Consider the following 19,432-nt stretch of genomic DNA (forward strand, 5'->3'; position numbering starts at 1 on the left):
CTAGTAAAGGTCTGAGGACAGTTTTGAATCCAAGTAGCCTTGACTTCATCGCCTCTCACTCAAAAACACTACTCCAAATCCAGTGCTTTTTCTGGTGGAGAATTCTGCTGGTCTTCTTTTCCTTTTAGAGAAGTAATTTATTTTTCATGAAGAATACTAGTTATAGAAACAGTCAAATTCAAGAGTCAGTGGAAGTGCATAAGAGATGCCTAACATTCAGGTTCAGTAGTAGAGGGCGGCTCCCATGAATGTTTATGGACTATTCAATATATTTTGTCATAGTGGAATTTTGTAGTAAACAGGATATCATTTGAAATAAATAGGATACGGCAACTAGATGACACAATAAATAGAGCATTGGCCTTAAAATCAAGGAAAACATGAATTCAAATACAGCTTCAGACACTTATTACCTGTATGATTCTGAGCAAGTCATTTAATCCTGATTGTCTTCCCCCATTCCGCTGGGGAGTGGGGGAAGGAAAGAGGGGGGAGAGAGAGAGAGAGAGAGAGAGAGAGAGAGAGAGAGAGAGAGAGAGAGAGAGAGAGAGAGAGAGAGAGAGAATGTTGACTTGATTTTGGGAATCTGATTATTGAGAGATTTTATTGGGGGTAGTCTTCATTGTAAAAAGATTTAGCCTTTCCATCTTTCTCCAAAAATAAGGATTTCATAATGAAGAGAAAATAGGAAACAATTTAGATGCTTATATTTCTCTGTAAATAGATTCCTTCTAGTAACATAAAATAAAACAAAATACCGGAATGTATATACTGTTATGCTGTTTTTCCCCCTAGTCCTATTGGATATCATAGATAACATTCATAAGTTATAAGCAAAACAAGAGAATATTTAACATATTTATCTGTTTGCAAACATTAAGTTTACAAAACTCTAGAAATAATTTGATTTTATGTTATCTCTTGTAAATAAACACATTAGTCAAAATGGAAAGTAGAATAGGTTAGGTACCATATCTTTTGGCTCCCATGAGTCCCTGCAGATTCCATAGACCAATCAATTTTCTTTGAAAAAAGTTTAAATTGCCACTGATACTACAAAAAGATTGACTAGTCACTACTGTTATAATCCTGTCCGTGCTCTAGGTAGGCAGATTTAACGAGCCTATACATTGCACCAAAAGAGAAACGTGGGAGGCCATTGTTGCTTTCCTGCTTTCTGAATGGAATCCTGCAGTGAAACATGAGGAAGCACACAGATAGGTGGTGATTTGAATCAGTTTTTCCACCTAGTAGGGAGCCAAGAAGTAATGAGAATAACCTGATCAGTGTAAATTCTCTTTTATATAATCATTAAAAATATAGCAGCTTGAGCTCTCTGGTTAGATCTCTACAGTCAAACCAAGGTAGACTGTTTGCAATTCTCTGTTTGAGGCTAGGAAAATGACCAAAAGCTGCCATTGAAGATCTCAGTGGTTCTGTGAGTTTATGTCAGTTTAGGACAGTGACACTTGTTTTGAAGGAGTGTTCTAGGCAGGAGAAGTGGGATGATTCAAACTGACTTTACATCTAGGAATCTTTCTACTATACCATGCTGCTGCAGCAAGGTTAAAAAAAGAAAGAAAAGTCATATGTGATATTTTACTAGGAAAATCATAAAATGCTAAATCAAATCCCTTAGTCTTTATAAAAGAAAATTTATGGAAATAACAGTCTTCTAAACTTTTTTTTTTTTTTTGGGGGGGAAACAGAAGACTCAACTGCTGATTGCTCTACAGAATCCAATGATGTTTACATCTTCACCTTTAACTATTAGTCCTGGTCAAGACTGTAGCTATAATCTTGTTCTGGATGGGAGAGGGTCTTCTATCTCATTAGGTATCCTTACAGTAGCCTGAACTTGATTGTCCTTTATCGCAACAACTTATTCAAGATATAAATGTTGTAATGGGAAGCAAAACATGAAAGATCTCACAGTCTGGAAGGCTATCCCCAAAATGAAACCAGGGAAAGACAGCCCTGAATTGGGAATGGAATTCTGCAAATGATGGTGAACAAATATAACTTGCCTCCACTCCCCTCCTACTCTGAGGTTTGACTGGAAGTGTTAAGTCATTGCTGATTTTTTCCTGCCCATCAAGGCCACTTCTCATAGATCTCATTCCCTTGTGCTTTGTTGGTGGATGAGGACTATAGCATAAACTTCATCAAACAAACACATGCAGAATCATACACACACATTCTTTCTCTTGGAACTTTCTCACCCATTATTATCAAATTCATATGACTCATATTTTCCTTTTCTTTCTTTCTTTTCTTTCTTTCTTTCTTTCTTTCTTTCTTTCTTTCTTTCTTTCTTTCTTTCTTTCTTTCTTTCTTTCTTTCTTTCTTTCTTTCTTTCTTTCTTTCTTTCTTTCTTTCTTTCTTTCTTTCTTTCTTTCTTTCTTTCTTTCTTTCTTTCTTTCTTTCTTTCTTTCTTTCTTTCTTTCTTTCTTTCTTCCTTCTTCCTTCCTTCCTTCCTTCCTTCCTTCCTTCCTTCCTTCCTTCCTTCCTTCCTTCCTTCCTTCCTTCCTTCCTTCCTTCCTTCCTTCCTTCTTTCTTTCTTTCTTTCTTTCTTTCTTTCTTTCTTTCTTTCTTTCTTTCTTTCTTTCTTTCTTTCTTTCTTTCTTTCTTTCTTTCTTTCTTTCTTTCTTTCTTTCTTGCTTGACTGTTCAGGGTCAGGATTAGGATAATATTGAATGAACTATGTACAGGAGCCTAAACTTAAAAGAAAGCCTGGACTTTGGGTATACTTTGACCTGGATATTTGGGACATGTCTACTTGTGTAATCCCTTGAGACAGGCTAGATATATAAGTGTAGTTGGGAAGGCTCTACAGTGGATTATTTTACAAATGCATATAGGGAAAGCCTTTGTTAACAAAATATCTGTATTCTTTGAGAAAAAAGAATAGAACTGTGATTTTATCAGTAGAGGATACATCCTCTGATGATGATATAATTCAATATATTTTTAGAGAATTATAATTTTTAGAGAATTTCCTAGAGCACAGAGGTTGTGTTCAAGGTAGAAGTCAGGTATTCCTGACTCAGGGCCATCTCTATTCATTACATTACTTTCCTCTAAAGCTCTTAAGATAAGCATGGTTAAACAAACACTGGCAAAATATGAATCCTTGCAGTTAGAAATGAATAAAGTAGCCCACCTAATACCCCAAAGACCCTGGGGAATCATCACCTAAGTTTTAACTAGAAGGAAACTTTCTTCCCAATCTTTAGTCTTCTTAGCTAAATGCTGCAGGGTCATTGTTATCTGTGGAAGCAGATTTAGGTTATGCCAAAATTCTGGTTTTTTGATGCCTAATGTGAGAACTCTGAAAATGGAATTTTGTTTGTCCTTTTTCTATAGCCTTAACTGAGTACCTTGTGAATACTAGAATCTATGAATAGAGAAAAATGTTACTGTCAAAATTCAGGCTATGGAAATGAATTAATTTGCTTTTAAAAACAGGTTCAATTCATAGATGTTTCTTAGGAGAGCATACTTCAATTCTAATATGACCACTTGTCAACTTTCCATTTTTATAAGTATTTTGAGCAACCCCAATATCAAAAGCTCTGTTTTTTGCTTTAGATAATGCCATTGTTAAACTTAGAAATGACAGGCTTCACTATTTTTTGCTAATTCAACAGAAGCAATAGAAGCAAATGCTTTTTAGTCTCTTCAAAAGGGCTCCCTGAAATTGGTAGTCTGCACTTGGTGAACTGGAAATTCCTAACTTTTAATCTTTGACAGTTCTGGGAGCAAAGTTTTTGATAAAGTATCTCATGTCATTTTTAGGGAGAAGATGAAGAGGTAATGGATTAGATAATAATGTGATCAGTTGGATTCAGAACTTTATGGGTGGCTGGATTTAAAGAATCATTTTTAATGACGATATCAACATAGTAGGAGGCCTGCATTATAATAATCTAGGAATCTGTGATTAGCCCTTTGCTGCTCCATAGTTTTATCAAAGACTTGAATCAAAGCATAGATGGTATACTCATAAGATTTAAAGACAACACAAAACTGAGAGGAATAAATACTGAATGTCAGGATCATGATCCAAAAGAATCCTGACAGTTTAGAGGAATGAAATGAATATACAATGAAATTTAATAGAAATATATGTAAAGTCTTGCATTTGAGTACAAAAAAGTAATTTCATAATTATGAGATGAGCAGACATGGTTAGATGGAAGTTGTTTGAAAGAAAAGATGTGATTATTTTAATGAACTGAAAGCTTAATATAGTTGGCAGTGTGAACTCACAGCAAAAGAAGCTAATGTTGATTTAAGTTTCATTAAGTGAGGAATATCTTGCAGGAATAGGAAAGTATAGTCCTACTGTACTCTGCTTTCATCAAATCTCACCTGGAATATTGTATTTTTTAGGGGTTCCATTGTTTAAGAAGGACATTAAAACATTTAAAAGTGTCTAAAAGAGAGCAACAAAGAATGGTGAAGAGCCTCAATATCTTACATGGGGATCAATGGAAGAAACTTAAAATATTAAGTTTGGAGAAGAGAAGACTTAGAGAGACATGACAAATTAACAAATCATCAACTATTTGACAACTATCATATAGAAAATGGATTAGATTCATTATTTTTGTCCACAGAAGATAGAATCTGGAGGAGTATTTGGAAGGTATACAGAGGTTGATTAAGCTTGATGAAAAGCAAAAACTTCCTAAAAATTAGATCTGCCCCCAAAATGGAAAGGATTGGCAAGTTACTGTCCTCTGGAGGTCTTCAAGCAGTGAGTGCATGACCAATTGTCAGATATGTTACAATGGGGATTCCTTTCATGTATGGGTTGAACTTGATAGCTCCTGAAATTCCTTTCATTTCTCAAATTCTGTGATTTTATTATTTGCATCAGGAATTCTAGTAGATATAGGAAGTTTCCCTACTCTTGATATTTCTGTATCCCTCTCTGCATGGCAGAAGTAGGCAATTATGGAAAGCCAAATGTTACTTATTCTTATAAAGAGTCGAGAATAGGAGCTAAACAAGGTCCTCTTTGGGGAACTTAGTCTTGGGAGAATGGTATAGTCTCCAAGATTTTTTGCCTTGGTATAATCAGTGATGTTGGGTAAGAGAACAGTAACAGGGACAAAGTTGTGGTAGAGCCTGAGTGAGAGTAAACAATAAAATGCACCTTCTTCCTCTCAACTCCTGGTTCCAAACTAAATTTCTAGATGCTTTGATTTTGAAGTCAAAATTTGCTCTTGGCCATTTTCTATTGTGACCATTTTGAATAGAGAAGTAATTCAATAGGTTGACTGTGAAGTAAGAACAAAGACAAATTGATGTATTTTCTTTAGAAACATCAATTCATTAAGCATCACACCACATCATGAATAAGAATTTTAAAAATCCTATTATATTGTTCAGCTTAGGTTGTCTTTCTGGTGTCCTTAACCTTGCATAATCTATAGAGACTTAAATATATTAAGAATAAAGTCAATTTTCTGACACACTGATAACTCAAGGACATTTCCTCAATAAAGAAAGATCACAATCTATATCAGTAGAGGGAATAATTGTATTAGTAAAATTCTAAGTCCTTGAAGCATTGAGATCAATATAGTTCAGGAAAATTAGTCACTTTATTGGTTGCTCCAAAAAAAGTTGCTTACTTGCAATATATATGTGTATATATATGTATGTATATATGTATCTATACATGCATACATATATACATATATATTTCTCATTCTTTGTTTAAAAATAGCCTTTGAATTATTCTGATATTAAAAATAAAAATCCTCAAAAGAATGCACATTTATCCCAGAATAGACAGGTTGAGAGATGATAGGCCATTGATCTTGCTCCATGTAAGTTAAACTTGAAGCAAAAGTGGCAATAGGAGAATTCTTGTCAGAAGGAATCATTAAGGCACACATCTAGACTTGATTTTCCTTACTAGTATACGCTTCCATAATCTATGGACATGAATGTGCACAAGTATCCAACCGGATATACCATCAAATTCGCCACCATTGTCTTCATGAAACCAGTAGTCTAGATTCCAAATTTGTGGATAAGTCTTGTTAGACAATCACATTCAATTAAAGATACTACTTTTGGCAGTCTCAGGGAAGCTTTGGTCCAGGTTGTTGACAATCTCCAGTCAGGGACAATGACTTAAAGACCTGGACTTCATGCTGAACATTTTCTCTAGGGAAGCCAGCCAGCATTGTTCCCTCAGGCTCTGTCTTCACATATAGCTAACATTTATCTGGTCCACTTGATCAATGTCGACGAAGGCTCCAATGTGGATTATCTTTTGGCAAGAATGATCTGATCTGGATTCTACATAGAAGGAATGAAATGGGCAATTTCCAAACTTCCACTTGGACTTGTGCTATGTAAGAGTCTAAGAAGGCAATATTTTTGGGAGGTTTCTATGTACATAATGATTTTTTTTCCTAAAGTGAGACACAAAACACACCAAAGATAAAGGAAACTAAAACATTACACTATTTTACAGGGCATAGCCTTCATGGCAATGTCTCTGGTTACCAGATATTTTTAGCCCTACTGCAATCACTGTTCCACATTTGGTACCTACACAGATGTGACCAAATGATCACTGATTGTCTCTGGGATTAGCAGAATTTTGCATCTTGTATCCTATCCTAGTTGATCAATACTCACTTTGAAAAATATAAAGTGCTCTGGCAACCAATGCACAGTTAAGAGAATCATTGTCATTTTATAACACTGACAGAAAAAAGGCATAAATGTTCTGAGTTGAGTAAAAAAAAAAGAAAATAATATATGCAGGAGACAATTTGGAAAACAATGCTGAGAAGAATGCACTGTAATGGTTGGTTACATTCACAGACGAAGTGATAAGTTTGATGATAGGCCTTTTGAGTATACTTGCACGGGAGACAGATGATTGCACAATTGGGAAGCAAAATTGCCATAAGGGTAAGAGTGGAAAAATACTCATTATGGCTCTTATGAAAAAGATGAGTGCTTTGAATGCACCCGAGAATTTACCTTTCTGCTGCTGACACATTGTCCTTTTCCAGATTGCCAGTTGTGTGCTCCTCTCCTTCTGGTGCAATCATACAGCTATGCTTTGATGGGAGAATCCAGTGAGGGTAAACAACAATAAAATAATAGACCAAAAAATCCAAAACAAACAAAAAGCCTGGCTCTAACTAAAAGCTCATTTTTAGTCAGTATCAAAGACATACATACATGTGTTTATGTATGTATGTGTATACATATATATGTTTTTGTTCATCAAACATTAATAAGATTTGGCCTTTCTATAAAAAGGTACTTTGATGCTCAGAGGTAGCTTTCACCATACACGTTACTGTGGTAGATACACTAATGAATGGCATTTTCACTGATGTGGTTATATATATTTATATGAAAATTGAGGACTATATACAGGCATTAGGATAATTTGTTGAGTTGACCATAATTCACATACCACAGCATGGTTTAGCCCTAGTGGGTCTAATCTTCATGACTATGTATACTTTCCTACAAGGCTAAAGAGCCTGTCCCCTTCCTTTTAATTGCTTGCCACAGGTTAAATACCCTTCAGATGTATAAAGAAGACTTGTCAGAGAGGAACAAGAAAATCTGAAACCTCAGGAAGCAGACATTTCCCTTCCAGACACCAGTCCCTTCTACATATTCTCAATGCAACCTGCTCAGACAGTGGTGCTGGTGTCCATTTGCTTTGACCTTGAGCAGGAGACCTTGTTATGGCAGTGGAGCAGTTTCAGCTTCCAAGTTTTCTAGCTGAAAAGAAAGAAATTGAAGATATTGTGAACAACTTCTTTTTGAATAATAGCAGAAGAAATGCAAACTCTTGTTATTGATACCATGATGTGAACCACACAAAAAAAGATATATGAAAAACCTCCTCTTCATGGGCCCATGGGAAGGTAAAACACTCAACATGATGGCAAACTTTTTGGATACATTAGTTTGTTTTATTGAACTATCTTCCCTCTCTTTTTTATTCTTTGATATATATAAGATCATCTCATAGAGTACCAAACTTGAAGTCAATGCTTCCAAATTGTACCTTCAACACAATTTTTCCTCAGACATTTACTATTTTGTGTGTCCCTGGACAAATCATTTAATCTGTCTCACTCTCATTTGTAAAATAAAGACTCACGCACTTACAGGTCTGTTGTATCAAATTAAATAAGGGAAAATTACGTAAAAAATTTTTCAAAGCAAAGTTCTATATATTATTTTATGTATATGACAATTAATATTATATATTACCATCATTACCTCCATTAAGGAGGGCAAATCTGGGAAACGTAGCTTGTATAAAAATAAAAGATCAATACAATTCATTTTGATAAATATATAAGGCCATGATGGATGCATATGTGTAATCCCTGCTACTAGGGAGGTTGAAGCTGATAGATCTCTTGAATTCCAGAATTTTTAGCTACAAGAGGCTAAAGTTATTTGGGTATCTGCATTGTTTACCACCAATATGGTAAGATGTTGGGATTAAGGAGTTGCCTAGGCAGGGGTGAACCAACCAAGATCAGAAAAGGAGCAGATTGAAGCTGCTGTATTGATCAACAGTGGAATTGGGTTTATGAGTGGCCACTGAATTTATTGACCCACTCTCCAAAAAGAAAAATGTAGGTCTTTAGAATCATTAGCATGTGTTGACTTCTGAGTTCTCCATAAAATATCAATTGTATATAGATCATCTCAAAGGAGCCAAACCAAACCTCTTTTTTTTCTTCACTAAAAACAAAAAGTGACAAACTTTAAGGCCCTAAAGTTACATCATCTCATATCTATTCTTCAGCATTTGTGTTAGCTTCATAAAGAGAGACAGAGTTTAACAACATTTATATTTTAAGATATTGATTTACAAATGAAGCCTCATTTTCTGTTTGACACAGACCATTTAAGTTTGGGAATAAATAGGCATGAAAGTTGTATTTTTGTTGACAACTCTTCTATTAAATTATAGTTTATAGGAATTGCCTGGGGGGCATCAAAAGGATAATTATCTTAGTTCACAGAGACCTAGCTAGTATGTCTTCCTCATCCACTATTCCATATTGACTTTCACATTTGTCTTCTAGTGAGAAATAATTGTGGAATAAAGAGAGAGCTTTATTGCTAAGAAGTGAATGATTGTCTATGAAGTAGAGCCATGTCTTTGAATGAATCTTTACTACTGACAGTGAAGTCTTATTTGGGTTGTTAGAATACTATATGTATTAGATTCCTAATGACTTTATTAAGTAAGTTTTTGGGACAAATTGTTTAGACAAAGAAAAAATGGAGCAAATGAACACATAGTATTGCCACTTAACCTGTGTTATTAAGCTCTAGCTCATGTCCAAATAATAATGATAAAGACAAAAACAACAGTAATAAAACTCTCAGCCAGATGGACCTGGTAGTTTAGGGTATCAGACAAATTCCAATTGTGAAGGAATATACCAAATCTATCTCTAGTCACTTTTCTCTAGAAGAGGAGCCTTCGTTCCTGGGAGCCAGAAGATGTGGAGTTCCTTCTTATCCACCACCATACCTAATTGATCCTCTGTTACCTTATCAATAATTTAATCAATAAGCAAACATTAATTAAGCACTAACACTATGTCAGGCACTGAATTAGATTTGTAACATGAAAGCAAAAATGAAAGTGCCTACTCTCAGGAAGCTTACATTCTTGGGAGATAATATGAACACACATAAGTACAAACAAAATAAATATGTGTTGTTTTTTTTTTTTCCAGCAAGGTAGTAGTTTGATGGGGGTGGGGAAGAACTGTAAGTCTCTCATCCTCCACTTAGTAAAAGCTTTTGCCTTTACTCTGAGATTACCTTATATTGACACTGTATATTCTGTAGGTACATTTTTTGGTATGGTGTATCTCTCATTATAATATGATTTTCATTAATATCCCCAATTTAATTATCAATTATCTCAAATTTTGCCTGCATACATCTCATTTGTACATTGTTCTCTCTCCCTTCTCCTCTTTAGACTGTGAGTTCCTTGAAAGCAATCACAGTTCTTTATTTTTCTTTGTATTCCCCATCACTATATTTACACAGTACATGGCACACAGTAAATGCTTAATAAATGCTTATTGACTGGAGTGTAAGATCAAAAAAAATTAATGGAGAGCAGAAAAAATAGGAATATATAACAAAGGGTCATCTAAGCTCTGAGGAGGTAAATTTTGTTTGTGTTTTTAAGTTGGATGGTTATACAGTTGTCACTTTGTAGGGAGTGTTTATTGAAATCAAGCAGCTTTTACATAGCAATGTTTTGTTTTTAATGTTTTTGAACTAAAATCACATATTGTTTTTACCCTGGTTAACAAATAACATTTTAAAAGCTGTTTGAGAAACAAATACTTGAAAAGTCTCCATCCTCCATCTGTCCCAGCAATTACATTTTGAACAAAATCATAAAATATTTTTGAATAACCCTCTGGGCTTTATCTTCCTAATGTGTAAAATGAGGTAGTGGGAGTGGATGATCTTCAAAGTCCCTTCCAGCTGCAGTATCCCAGGACAGTTCTGACTTGCTTAATGAAGCTAATCTCAATAATTTGTTGTTGATGGTTTTTTAAAACTATGTTATAACTATTTGAATGGTGAAATTAGGTAGTCTTTAACAATGGCTATTGCCTTCTGAAGCCCCAAGGAGATAACTCAATGACTTGTTTTTTAAAGGATTAAAGAACAAACTTCCAGCATTGCAAATTTCCATCTGTGGCCCAGTAAATGTTTCATGCAGAAAGAATTAAATAGCTCTATCTCTCTCAAAAATACAAAACAAAACAAAACAAAACAAAAAAACAACAAAAAACAAAATACACCATTTTAAGAGTCATAGCCTGTGTCTAGGTTAGCTCAAATTTAATCATGACAATAGATTTCTGACCAAAGAAATAATTTAAGAAACATGACAGAGAACAAGGAAAAGGGAGCAGGAGGAAGAATAAGAATAGCATAATTGGGTTAAATAGATAATTATATCATGTTAAATGCACATTATTTCCATTAGGAATATAAAGCAATCACAGAGCTGCTGAATTCACTGGTGAATAAAAGGATGTTCATGATGAACTTTTATTTCAGTATCCTGTTCCAGAGCTTGTAGAAGCTATGAAATTTTAAATTATTAAAGAAAATAATTCTTTCAGTTTTGTTATTCACATTCCTTTTTTAAAATTAACTTCTACTTTGGTCAGATATTTCTGAGGTTCTTTATGTAGCCCACCTAGTGTTTGGAAACTTAATATTTGTGTTTGAGGGGAGTCTTGATCAACTGTATCTTACAAATCCATTTAATGATATTAAAGACAATTGAGACCAAGAGGTATAAAAGCACATAGATTAATTACTAAAAACAATGCCTTTGTACTGCTTGGGATTGGAGAAAGAAACAAGACATCATTGAATTGGAATAAAAAGGAAAAAAGGGAAATTAACCTCCCCAAAGACTCATTTTTTTTTTTTTATCTTTGATGGCTAGATATGAGGCAGAAAAGAAAGAATATAGCTGAGTTATCAATCAACCAAAAAGCATTTTTAAATGACCTATTATACATTGAGAATTACACTAGGAATTGTAAATAACAGCATAAACTATGCTCCAATTTTTAAAAATGTTAAATCTTCCTTAGAATTATATGCATATCTATGTTTTTTATTCCCTTCATTTTTTTTCCTTTTTAAAATTTTTTACAACTTGGAGTTCATTTACTGATTTATACACACACACACACACACACACACACACTTCTCTGATTAATAGCTGGGACTAAACCTGGCTGATTTGTTTAGACAAATAACCAATTAGTGACTTCATTTCTAAGCTCATTTATGTGACAGGCAGCAGGGCAGGACAGATTTTTTTCTTTTTTGGTTAAGGCCTATAATTTCCTCCTTCTTTAGTGTGAGTCAACAATTTTCCTGCAGTTTATACTCCCAGAAGATTTCCTGTTACACTGACCCATTAAGTAGTTTGTCAAAGGTCACATAGTCAGTATGTCATATATAGAACTTGAATTTAGGTGTTTGACACTAACTCTCTATTTATAATAATACTAATAAACTGGGCAAAAAGTTAAAGAAATGAAAGATCATTTTATCTACAATATTATTAGTTGTTTTGCTAAATGAAAATGAAATAAAAATATTAAGATGACTAATGGATTGTTGTTTTTCTAATTTTATTTTTCAACTCAGTTAAAATGTAAATGTTAGTAATTCCCAAACCTTACTTTTTGATGAAGTAAGAAAAGCAATGAAATAAAATTCCAAGTGAAATCTTAATTTTAGCCAATAAAAACTCAGTTAACTAACTCCTTGAATAAATAACAGTCAATTATTATATAATCCATATAACTAATATTTTCACCACATATTAAACATAGCGATGACTGGACAAAATTAAAGTAACTAATGCAATCTTTACACTATGTTACACCCCAAAAAGAAACTGTCTTCAAATTTCCATATTTTATATGATAGAAATAATTTATTCTCAGAGTTGTTTCTAGATTTATTGCCAATAATAATTTATTTAAGTTAGGTCCTATATCTTGATCATAAATGCCAATTATTTTACAAATATTCCTAAAAGGTATGAAATCCCCATTTATGTAAATGAACATTTCACCCACTGATAAGACCTATGAATGCATATGAGAGCAGGTTTTTTTTTTTTTTTTTAAACAAAGACCAATAGTTGACAGTAGTAACAGAATTCTCATTTTAATGAATCTTTGTGGTGAATGGACTTTGGGCTATGTAGCATCTTCAGTCATATATCCATATTATTTTTCTTTTCTTTAGTGAAACTTAATATGAGCCAGGACTTTTGAAAACTGGTCTTTGTGTAAATAAGTCTTATACTGAAATTTTATTGACCTTAATTGGATTCTAAGGTTCAAAAATTTACTAAATCCAAACTAATCTTAAAGCTAATTATCACATAACATTTTAATTAAATAAATCTTGTCAGCTCTTTGAGCCTGTTTTTTTTAATTAGTGAAAAGTAGAGTTTGTAGTCAATGATCTCCAAGCTTCCATTTAGTTCTAAGTCATGTGATCCCATAAGCAATTTTTAAAAATTCTGTTTTTATTTGTTACAAAAATTGAGAATATACCCAATATAAATCAGTTCTTCATTTATTCATCATTTATTTTAAAATAAATACACTATAATAACAGAAAGATAGTGAAAAAAAGGAAAGAGAAGGAGGAATGGAGGGAAAAGGGGAAAGGAGAGGAAGAGTGGTAGAGGGATAGAAGAGAGAGAGAGAGAGAGAGAGAGAGAGAGAGAGAGAGAGAGAGAGAGAGAGAGAGAGAGAGAGAGAGAGAGAGAGAGAGAGAGAGAAGCTGTTACCATGGTTTTACATCAAGGGATGGAAATTTTGATCTTGCTGATCAAATGTGTGTTATTTTATTCTAGCTCTGCAATTTGTGAGGCATTCTCATTTAAGGCTTTTCTCATGGGCTTTAAATGTTTTTCCTTAGCATTTAGCCCTTGGCAGATGTCTAGTTAAAGCAAAGACCAGGATATGGGAATACTCCAGTAGACATTAAACATTGATCTCTGTTTTAAGCCATTTCCTAACTGAAGATAGAACTAAGTTGGAGGAGTCAATTTTAATTCAGAGAGCCTTTTCTATCTTTTGAAATCGTATTCCTGAATTTGAAATTACAAAAAAATCTATTTACTTAAAAGATTTATGAATTTGTAAAAAAATTAATAACATATTAATTGCCAGGTGTACCTTATCTTAATTTGATCAAGGCTTTCCTTCTGATCTGGATCATTGAGTAGTAGATCCACTACTAAGACAGAATTCAATACGATTTGCATTCAGATCCTGTTTTGAACACTTAGTAGCTGTGTGATCCTGGGATAAAATACTTAATCTCTGTATCCCTCAGATTCCTTATCTTTAAAATGGGAATAATAATAATAGCTTCTACTTCCCAGCATTTTTGGAAGGATAAAATTAAATAATATTTAGAAAATGCTCAACCTAATACCTGAAACAGCAATTGCTTAATAAGTATTTCTTTCTTTCTTTCTTGTTGATCAATTCATGTACTTAGAAATCAAATATTATAGAATGTGAGATTAAAGTTTGACAGGAGATGATACATTATAGGCAGGAGTTTTTAATTTAGGTTTGTAAACTTTCTTCAAAAATATTCTGATAATTGAGTTTCAAAATAATTTCCTTTTTAATTTTTTTTTTTTTTTTTTTGAGGCTGGTGTTAAGTGACTTGCCCAGGGTCACACAGCTAGGAAGTGTTAAGTGTCTGAGACAAGATTTGAACTCGGGTCCTCCTGAATTCAAGGCTCTATCCACTGCGCCACCTAGCTGCCCCCTTCCTTTTTAATCTTAATGTATTTTCTTTTATGTATTAAGAATTATGATACTGAAGAGGATTCCAAAGACTTCTAAAGGAATCCATGACCTAAAAAATGACAAGAACTCCTGACCTAATCTAATTCTTTTATTTTACAGTTGAGGAAAACTTGGCTACAGAGGGCTGAAGTTTCTTTTCAAACTCATTCTGCTTATTAGGAGGGAGAACTGGCCTATATAATGGATATATGTTCTAATTCTGTCCAGTACTTGGTTCTAACTTTTTGCTTAACAACAACAAAATGATCCATCTATTCATATAGCTAGTGAATTCAGTGAGAAAATGTAGCTAAAGATCAAGAATCTGACTCAAAAGAGTAATCCATTTCAGTCAAAACAGCTAATCCAGTAGTCTTTCATAGTCTTAGCTATTTCCACAATTTTTTCATCTGTGTCTGACTCTTTGTGACCCCCATTTGGGATCTCCTTCTCAAAGATACTGGAAGGTTTGCCTTTTTCTTCTCCCATTCATTTTATAGTTGAGGAAATTGAGGCAAACAGGTTTAGTGACCTGCCCAGGGTCACACAGCTAGTAAGTGGTAGATTTGAACTCAGGTCTTCCTGATTCCAGACTTAGAACTTTATCCTGTGCACTACCTAGCAGTTCTAGCTCTTAGTTCTTTGTTTATCCTTGTCACTCACAGATCCTTGTTTCTATGGTGGAACCTCAGAAATCAAATGGGGCTTCACAAGGACCAATTATTTTCCTTGAGTTGTGTTTAATGTTTTCATGAATCCACCATATGATAGCACTAAAATATATTCAATAAGAAATCAGACTGTGGAGGCTAACCAGGAGGTGTCAGGGAAGCAAGAATTATGGCCAAAGGGAGGAATTAGAATTTAGAATATTTGCAGTGAATGGGAGAAGTATTCACGAAGAGAATAAAGTTCACTAAAGGGCAAGTGAGGTGTAATATTTTATGGGAAAAAATCAGTTGCACAAATACCATATGGGGAATAATGGGCAAGTACATCTAATAAAGATCTAAAGATCATAAAGATAATAAGCTGTTCATGAATCAGCATTTGCTGATAGGAAATAGGAAATTCTATAATGCACCAAAATGAGACAGCATGGAAAAACTATGAGACAATCTGTTCACTATGTTGTCAGCCTGGGGCATGTGCTTATTAGAGTATGTTGACCAGCTCTGTGGATTCACAGTCTAAGAGGAATATCAAGACTTTGAAAAGTCTAAACTCAGATGATGAACTCCTTGGGATGTATAAGACAGAAGAAAGAAACAAGTCAGTGGATTATTTAGATTATAGAAGGTAGTAGGGGAAAGTTATGGGATTTAGAGCTAAAAGGAAACTTAAGGATCATCTAGCCTAATTATATCATTTTATAGATGAGACAGTCCCAAAGAAATGAAATTATTTCCCCAAGGTCACATAGCTAGATGATAGATGCAGGTCCCTTGTTTCAGAATCTAGATGTCTAGTACACATTCTCAGTAGCCTTTGAACAACTCCATTATTATATTCTTGTTCTATATGACATATTTAGGTTCATTGCTACACATCCACATGCATTCATGTTTCCGAATTCCATTCTGAGGATTACATCATCTGATTTGGCTGCTTGTTTTTGTTTATTTTTGAATGTAACAGAATTACACCCCTGTATTGTCCAAACACTGATTTAAGGACCTTAATTTTACCTATGCAGTATATTCTTTTGCTGTGTAGCTTCAACTGTTATTTAAGCTTCTGAGAATTGTTCCAAATAAATGTCTGTATATAACTGTGCTGGTATTATGAATTGATGATACTTCAGTACAGATTAGAGGAAGTAACTTTGGGTTTTTCTGAATTTGCAAATGTTGTTGCATTTCTCTCTCTCTCTTCCTGGTGGCCTTTCTCCCTTGTCTGACTTTCCCAGATGGACAGTTTGGGAAGGCAGCCAATTCTTGGACTAATGTATTTTCACTGGTATCTGACACTGCTATAACTACAAAGAGATAATGATGAAGATAAGTCATAATTGAATTTTTAAAAGGCAGACCTTTTAGTTACCTCAAACTAAACTTTTCCAATTAGCTCATTTCCTCCCTTTATCTGCACTGTGTTGGAACTACAGCAGTATTAATGTTTCAGTTCAGAGAAGCACATCAAGGTCATTGTCAGCATAAGGAGACCTATTTGCTGCTGGGAGCCAAGATAATGCTTCTGTAGCAGGCCATATGACCTGCAGAACAGAATGGGAATTGGAACTGGAATTTGAATGTGAAGAGATCCTAATGCTGAAGTCCTACACTGCACCAAAGAGCTTATTCTCTCTATAGAGAGAGCTTGTGCTTAGGAGGGAAGGGAAAGAGCAGAATATGGATTACACTGATACTTGTAATGTATGATTTTTAGGCCACTTAAGTGGGATAAAATAATTCAGCTTAAATTTGTAGTAGTAGTAGCAATAATAGTAGTAGCAAACCTTTATATAAGCACCTTAAAGTTTGCAAACTACTTTACAAATAATATTTCAACAGTCCACACAATCATCCTGTGAGATAGAGATTATTATCAAACTCATTTTACTGATGTGGAAACTGAATCAGTAAGGGATCAAATGGCTTATTCAGGGTCACAATAGCTAGTGAGTGTCTGAGGGGAGATTTGAATTCAGGTTTCCCTAGATTCCAAGTTCTGTGCCTTATCTATAGTACTATCTAACTGCTTAATCAAACAAAATGCATTCTATAATAATCCTTTATTATAAGGGATATCTGGAGAAGCCTAGGAATACTTTTTAATAGTAATAAATATGAAATTAAATATATAGGACTTAAAAGGAAGCTAATTATATCAAGATGAGTATATATATCATAGATGTATATGTATATATACATGTGATAAAGTATTACATGTATTTAGATGCTGTATTTGTTATGATTGTATTATTATTATATAGTGACATATATGTGCATATGTGCATGTACTTATATGTGTGTATATATATACATATATATGTGTGTGTGTGTGTGTGTGTGTGTCCTAGGTTGACAATTTCTGTAGTGTATTGGGTTTTCCCTTTCCTTTTCCATTTCCTGAAATACTGCATTTACTTTGAATGGTTCAGTGGAAACTGGAAAAGAAGAGAGCTGAAAAAAGGAAGTAGATTGAAGGAGTAGGTAAAAGGATATGAAAAAGTAAAATAGGAGATATCTTGAAACAATCCACCTCTACCACCCCAGCTTCTAATTTTGAAATAGAAGTCGAAACATATACATTAATACACAGACACACAAACACACAGCCAGACACACAGACACAGACACAGACACACACCTACACACACAAACAGACTTTCCATTTCACTCATTTTTTTCAGGTCAACAGTCTATTTTGCATACTTGATCTTTAGCCAAAAGGATGAGAAGTGATTATTCTGCATATTCTTTTGGGAGCAAAAGTTCTATTTTCTTAAGAATTGGTTAATATCATTAACATGAAGTGGAATTAATACATCTTTGTAGCAAATTTATAGGTGCAATGGTGCAGTAGCAGCATCCTGTTCCTACAATTTTGGCTGGGTATGAATGTTAAGGAAGTGATACTTTATTTAAGCATACACGAAGTATTGAGGTTTGAATGATTCCAGATGAAAATGATAATGGTCAGAGATATAAATGAAAATCTATAAAGTTCTAATAAAAGGAGACATATTTACAGAAATTCAGAATTGGAAGAAAACTTAAATGTTACTTAGTATAAACCCCTCTTTTGACATATGAAAAAACTGAGTTCTAGAGTACTAAAATAGCCTAGTCTAACACTAGTCAATAAAAAGACCAAGGCTATAATTCAAGGTGGGTTTTTTTCCTTAAAACTTTGAGTCCAGTGCTCTTCAAACACACCACAAATATATAGACTCATTCTAATTTCAGAGATTGGAAAGTGAACGTAGACTGGAACTATTATCCTAGCTATTTGAGTAATATAAAGATCCTCCAGATTTAAAAAAAGAACTATAAAAATTAACTGAGATATAGAAAAAAGATTGTTCCAGTTACTAAGAAGTTTTTTCTCTTATTTTTTTATTTGTGTATTTTTGTATTTGTATGGCTACACACAGGAACATATATGGATTTACTTAGTCTGGAAAGACAAACTGCCTTACCCCAGCAGACACACATACACACACTCACACACATGACCCCATCTAAAGCTTCACCATTGGAATTCAGTAGTAAATTATAAAATTTCTAAATTCAAGTCATCCTCAGTGGGAATGACTAATTCTGGAGATGATATCTTAATCACTAATCATACCTGATGGTTTGTCCTATCCACAGTGTTGGCAGTGGAAGGGTGGTCCCGAGTGTTTTGGCGAATTCGAGTTGAATTTTGTTGCTCGATGGTGGAGGATGTGGGGATGCAGAACTCTCGGAAACATCTCTTGAAGTTTTCATCCAGGAATGCATAAAGGACTGGATTAAGGCAGCTGTTTGTATACCCTAGAGCAATGCAGAAATGCCAGGAAACAGTTTGGAAAGTAGTTTCAGGGATGGTGACCAAAGCTTTAATGATGACATAGATGTGAATCGGGGTCCAGCAGACTATGAACACAGCCACTACCACTAACACCATTCTGGTAATTCTTCTCAGGTTTCTGTCCTTCTCTTTGGAACCAGACAGCATCCGGACACTCTTGAGGCGTAAGATCATCAGGCCATAACACACGGTGATGATGAGGACGGGCATGATGAAGGCAAAGATGAAAACACAGATCTTCAGCAGGTTTTCCCAGTACCAAGTTGGATGGGAAAATGTGAGTGTACAATCAATGGAACCTAGAACATAAGAATTATAAAGAAGAACAAGCAATGGCATTGCTGAATTTCTTTGATTTTTTTTTTTTTTTAATCATTGGCATGGCTGTTTATTGCTAATGACCCCTGAACAAAAATCAAGGCTATGCTTACATATTTTAATGAAGTGGTTTGCTTATTTGGGTATCTCAGGAGGATTTTTTTTTTTTTTTTTTG

The 19,432-nt window shown here is 34.1% G+C and overlaps 1 protein-coding gene across 1 annotated transcript in view; it reads right to left on the reverse strand.

Annotated features, from left to right (window-relative positions):
- Positions 1–2,733: 2,733 nt before the first annotated feature.
- The window catches only part of OPRM1 (opioid receptor mu 1), a 52,188-nt gene continuing 35,489 nt past the window's right edge, over positions 2,734–19,432 (reverse strand). The window contains exons 3-4 of the mRNA XM_074309482.1: positions 18,717–19,237; positions 2,734–7,779 (exon numbers count right to left, since the gene is read on the reverse strand). Coding sequence (XP_074165583.1) covers positions 7,741–7,779; positions 18,717–19,237 — 560 coding nt within the window. The 3' untranslated portion in view covers positions 2,734–7,740. The remainder of the gene's footprint in view (positions 7,780–18,716; positions 19,238–19,432) is intronic.

This window comes from Sminthopsis crassicaudata, chromosome 4 (assembly GCF_048593235.1).
Source record: "Sminthopsis crassicaudata isolate SCR6 chromosome 4, ASM4859323v1, whole genome shotgun sequence".
Lineage (NCBI taxonomy): Eukaryota > Metazoa > Chordata > Mammalia > Dasyuromorphia > Dasyuridae > Sminthopsis > Sminthopsis crassicaudata.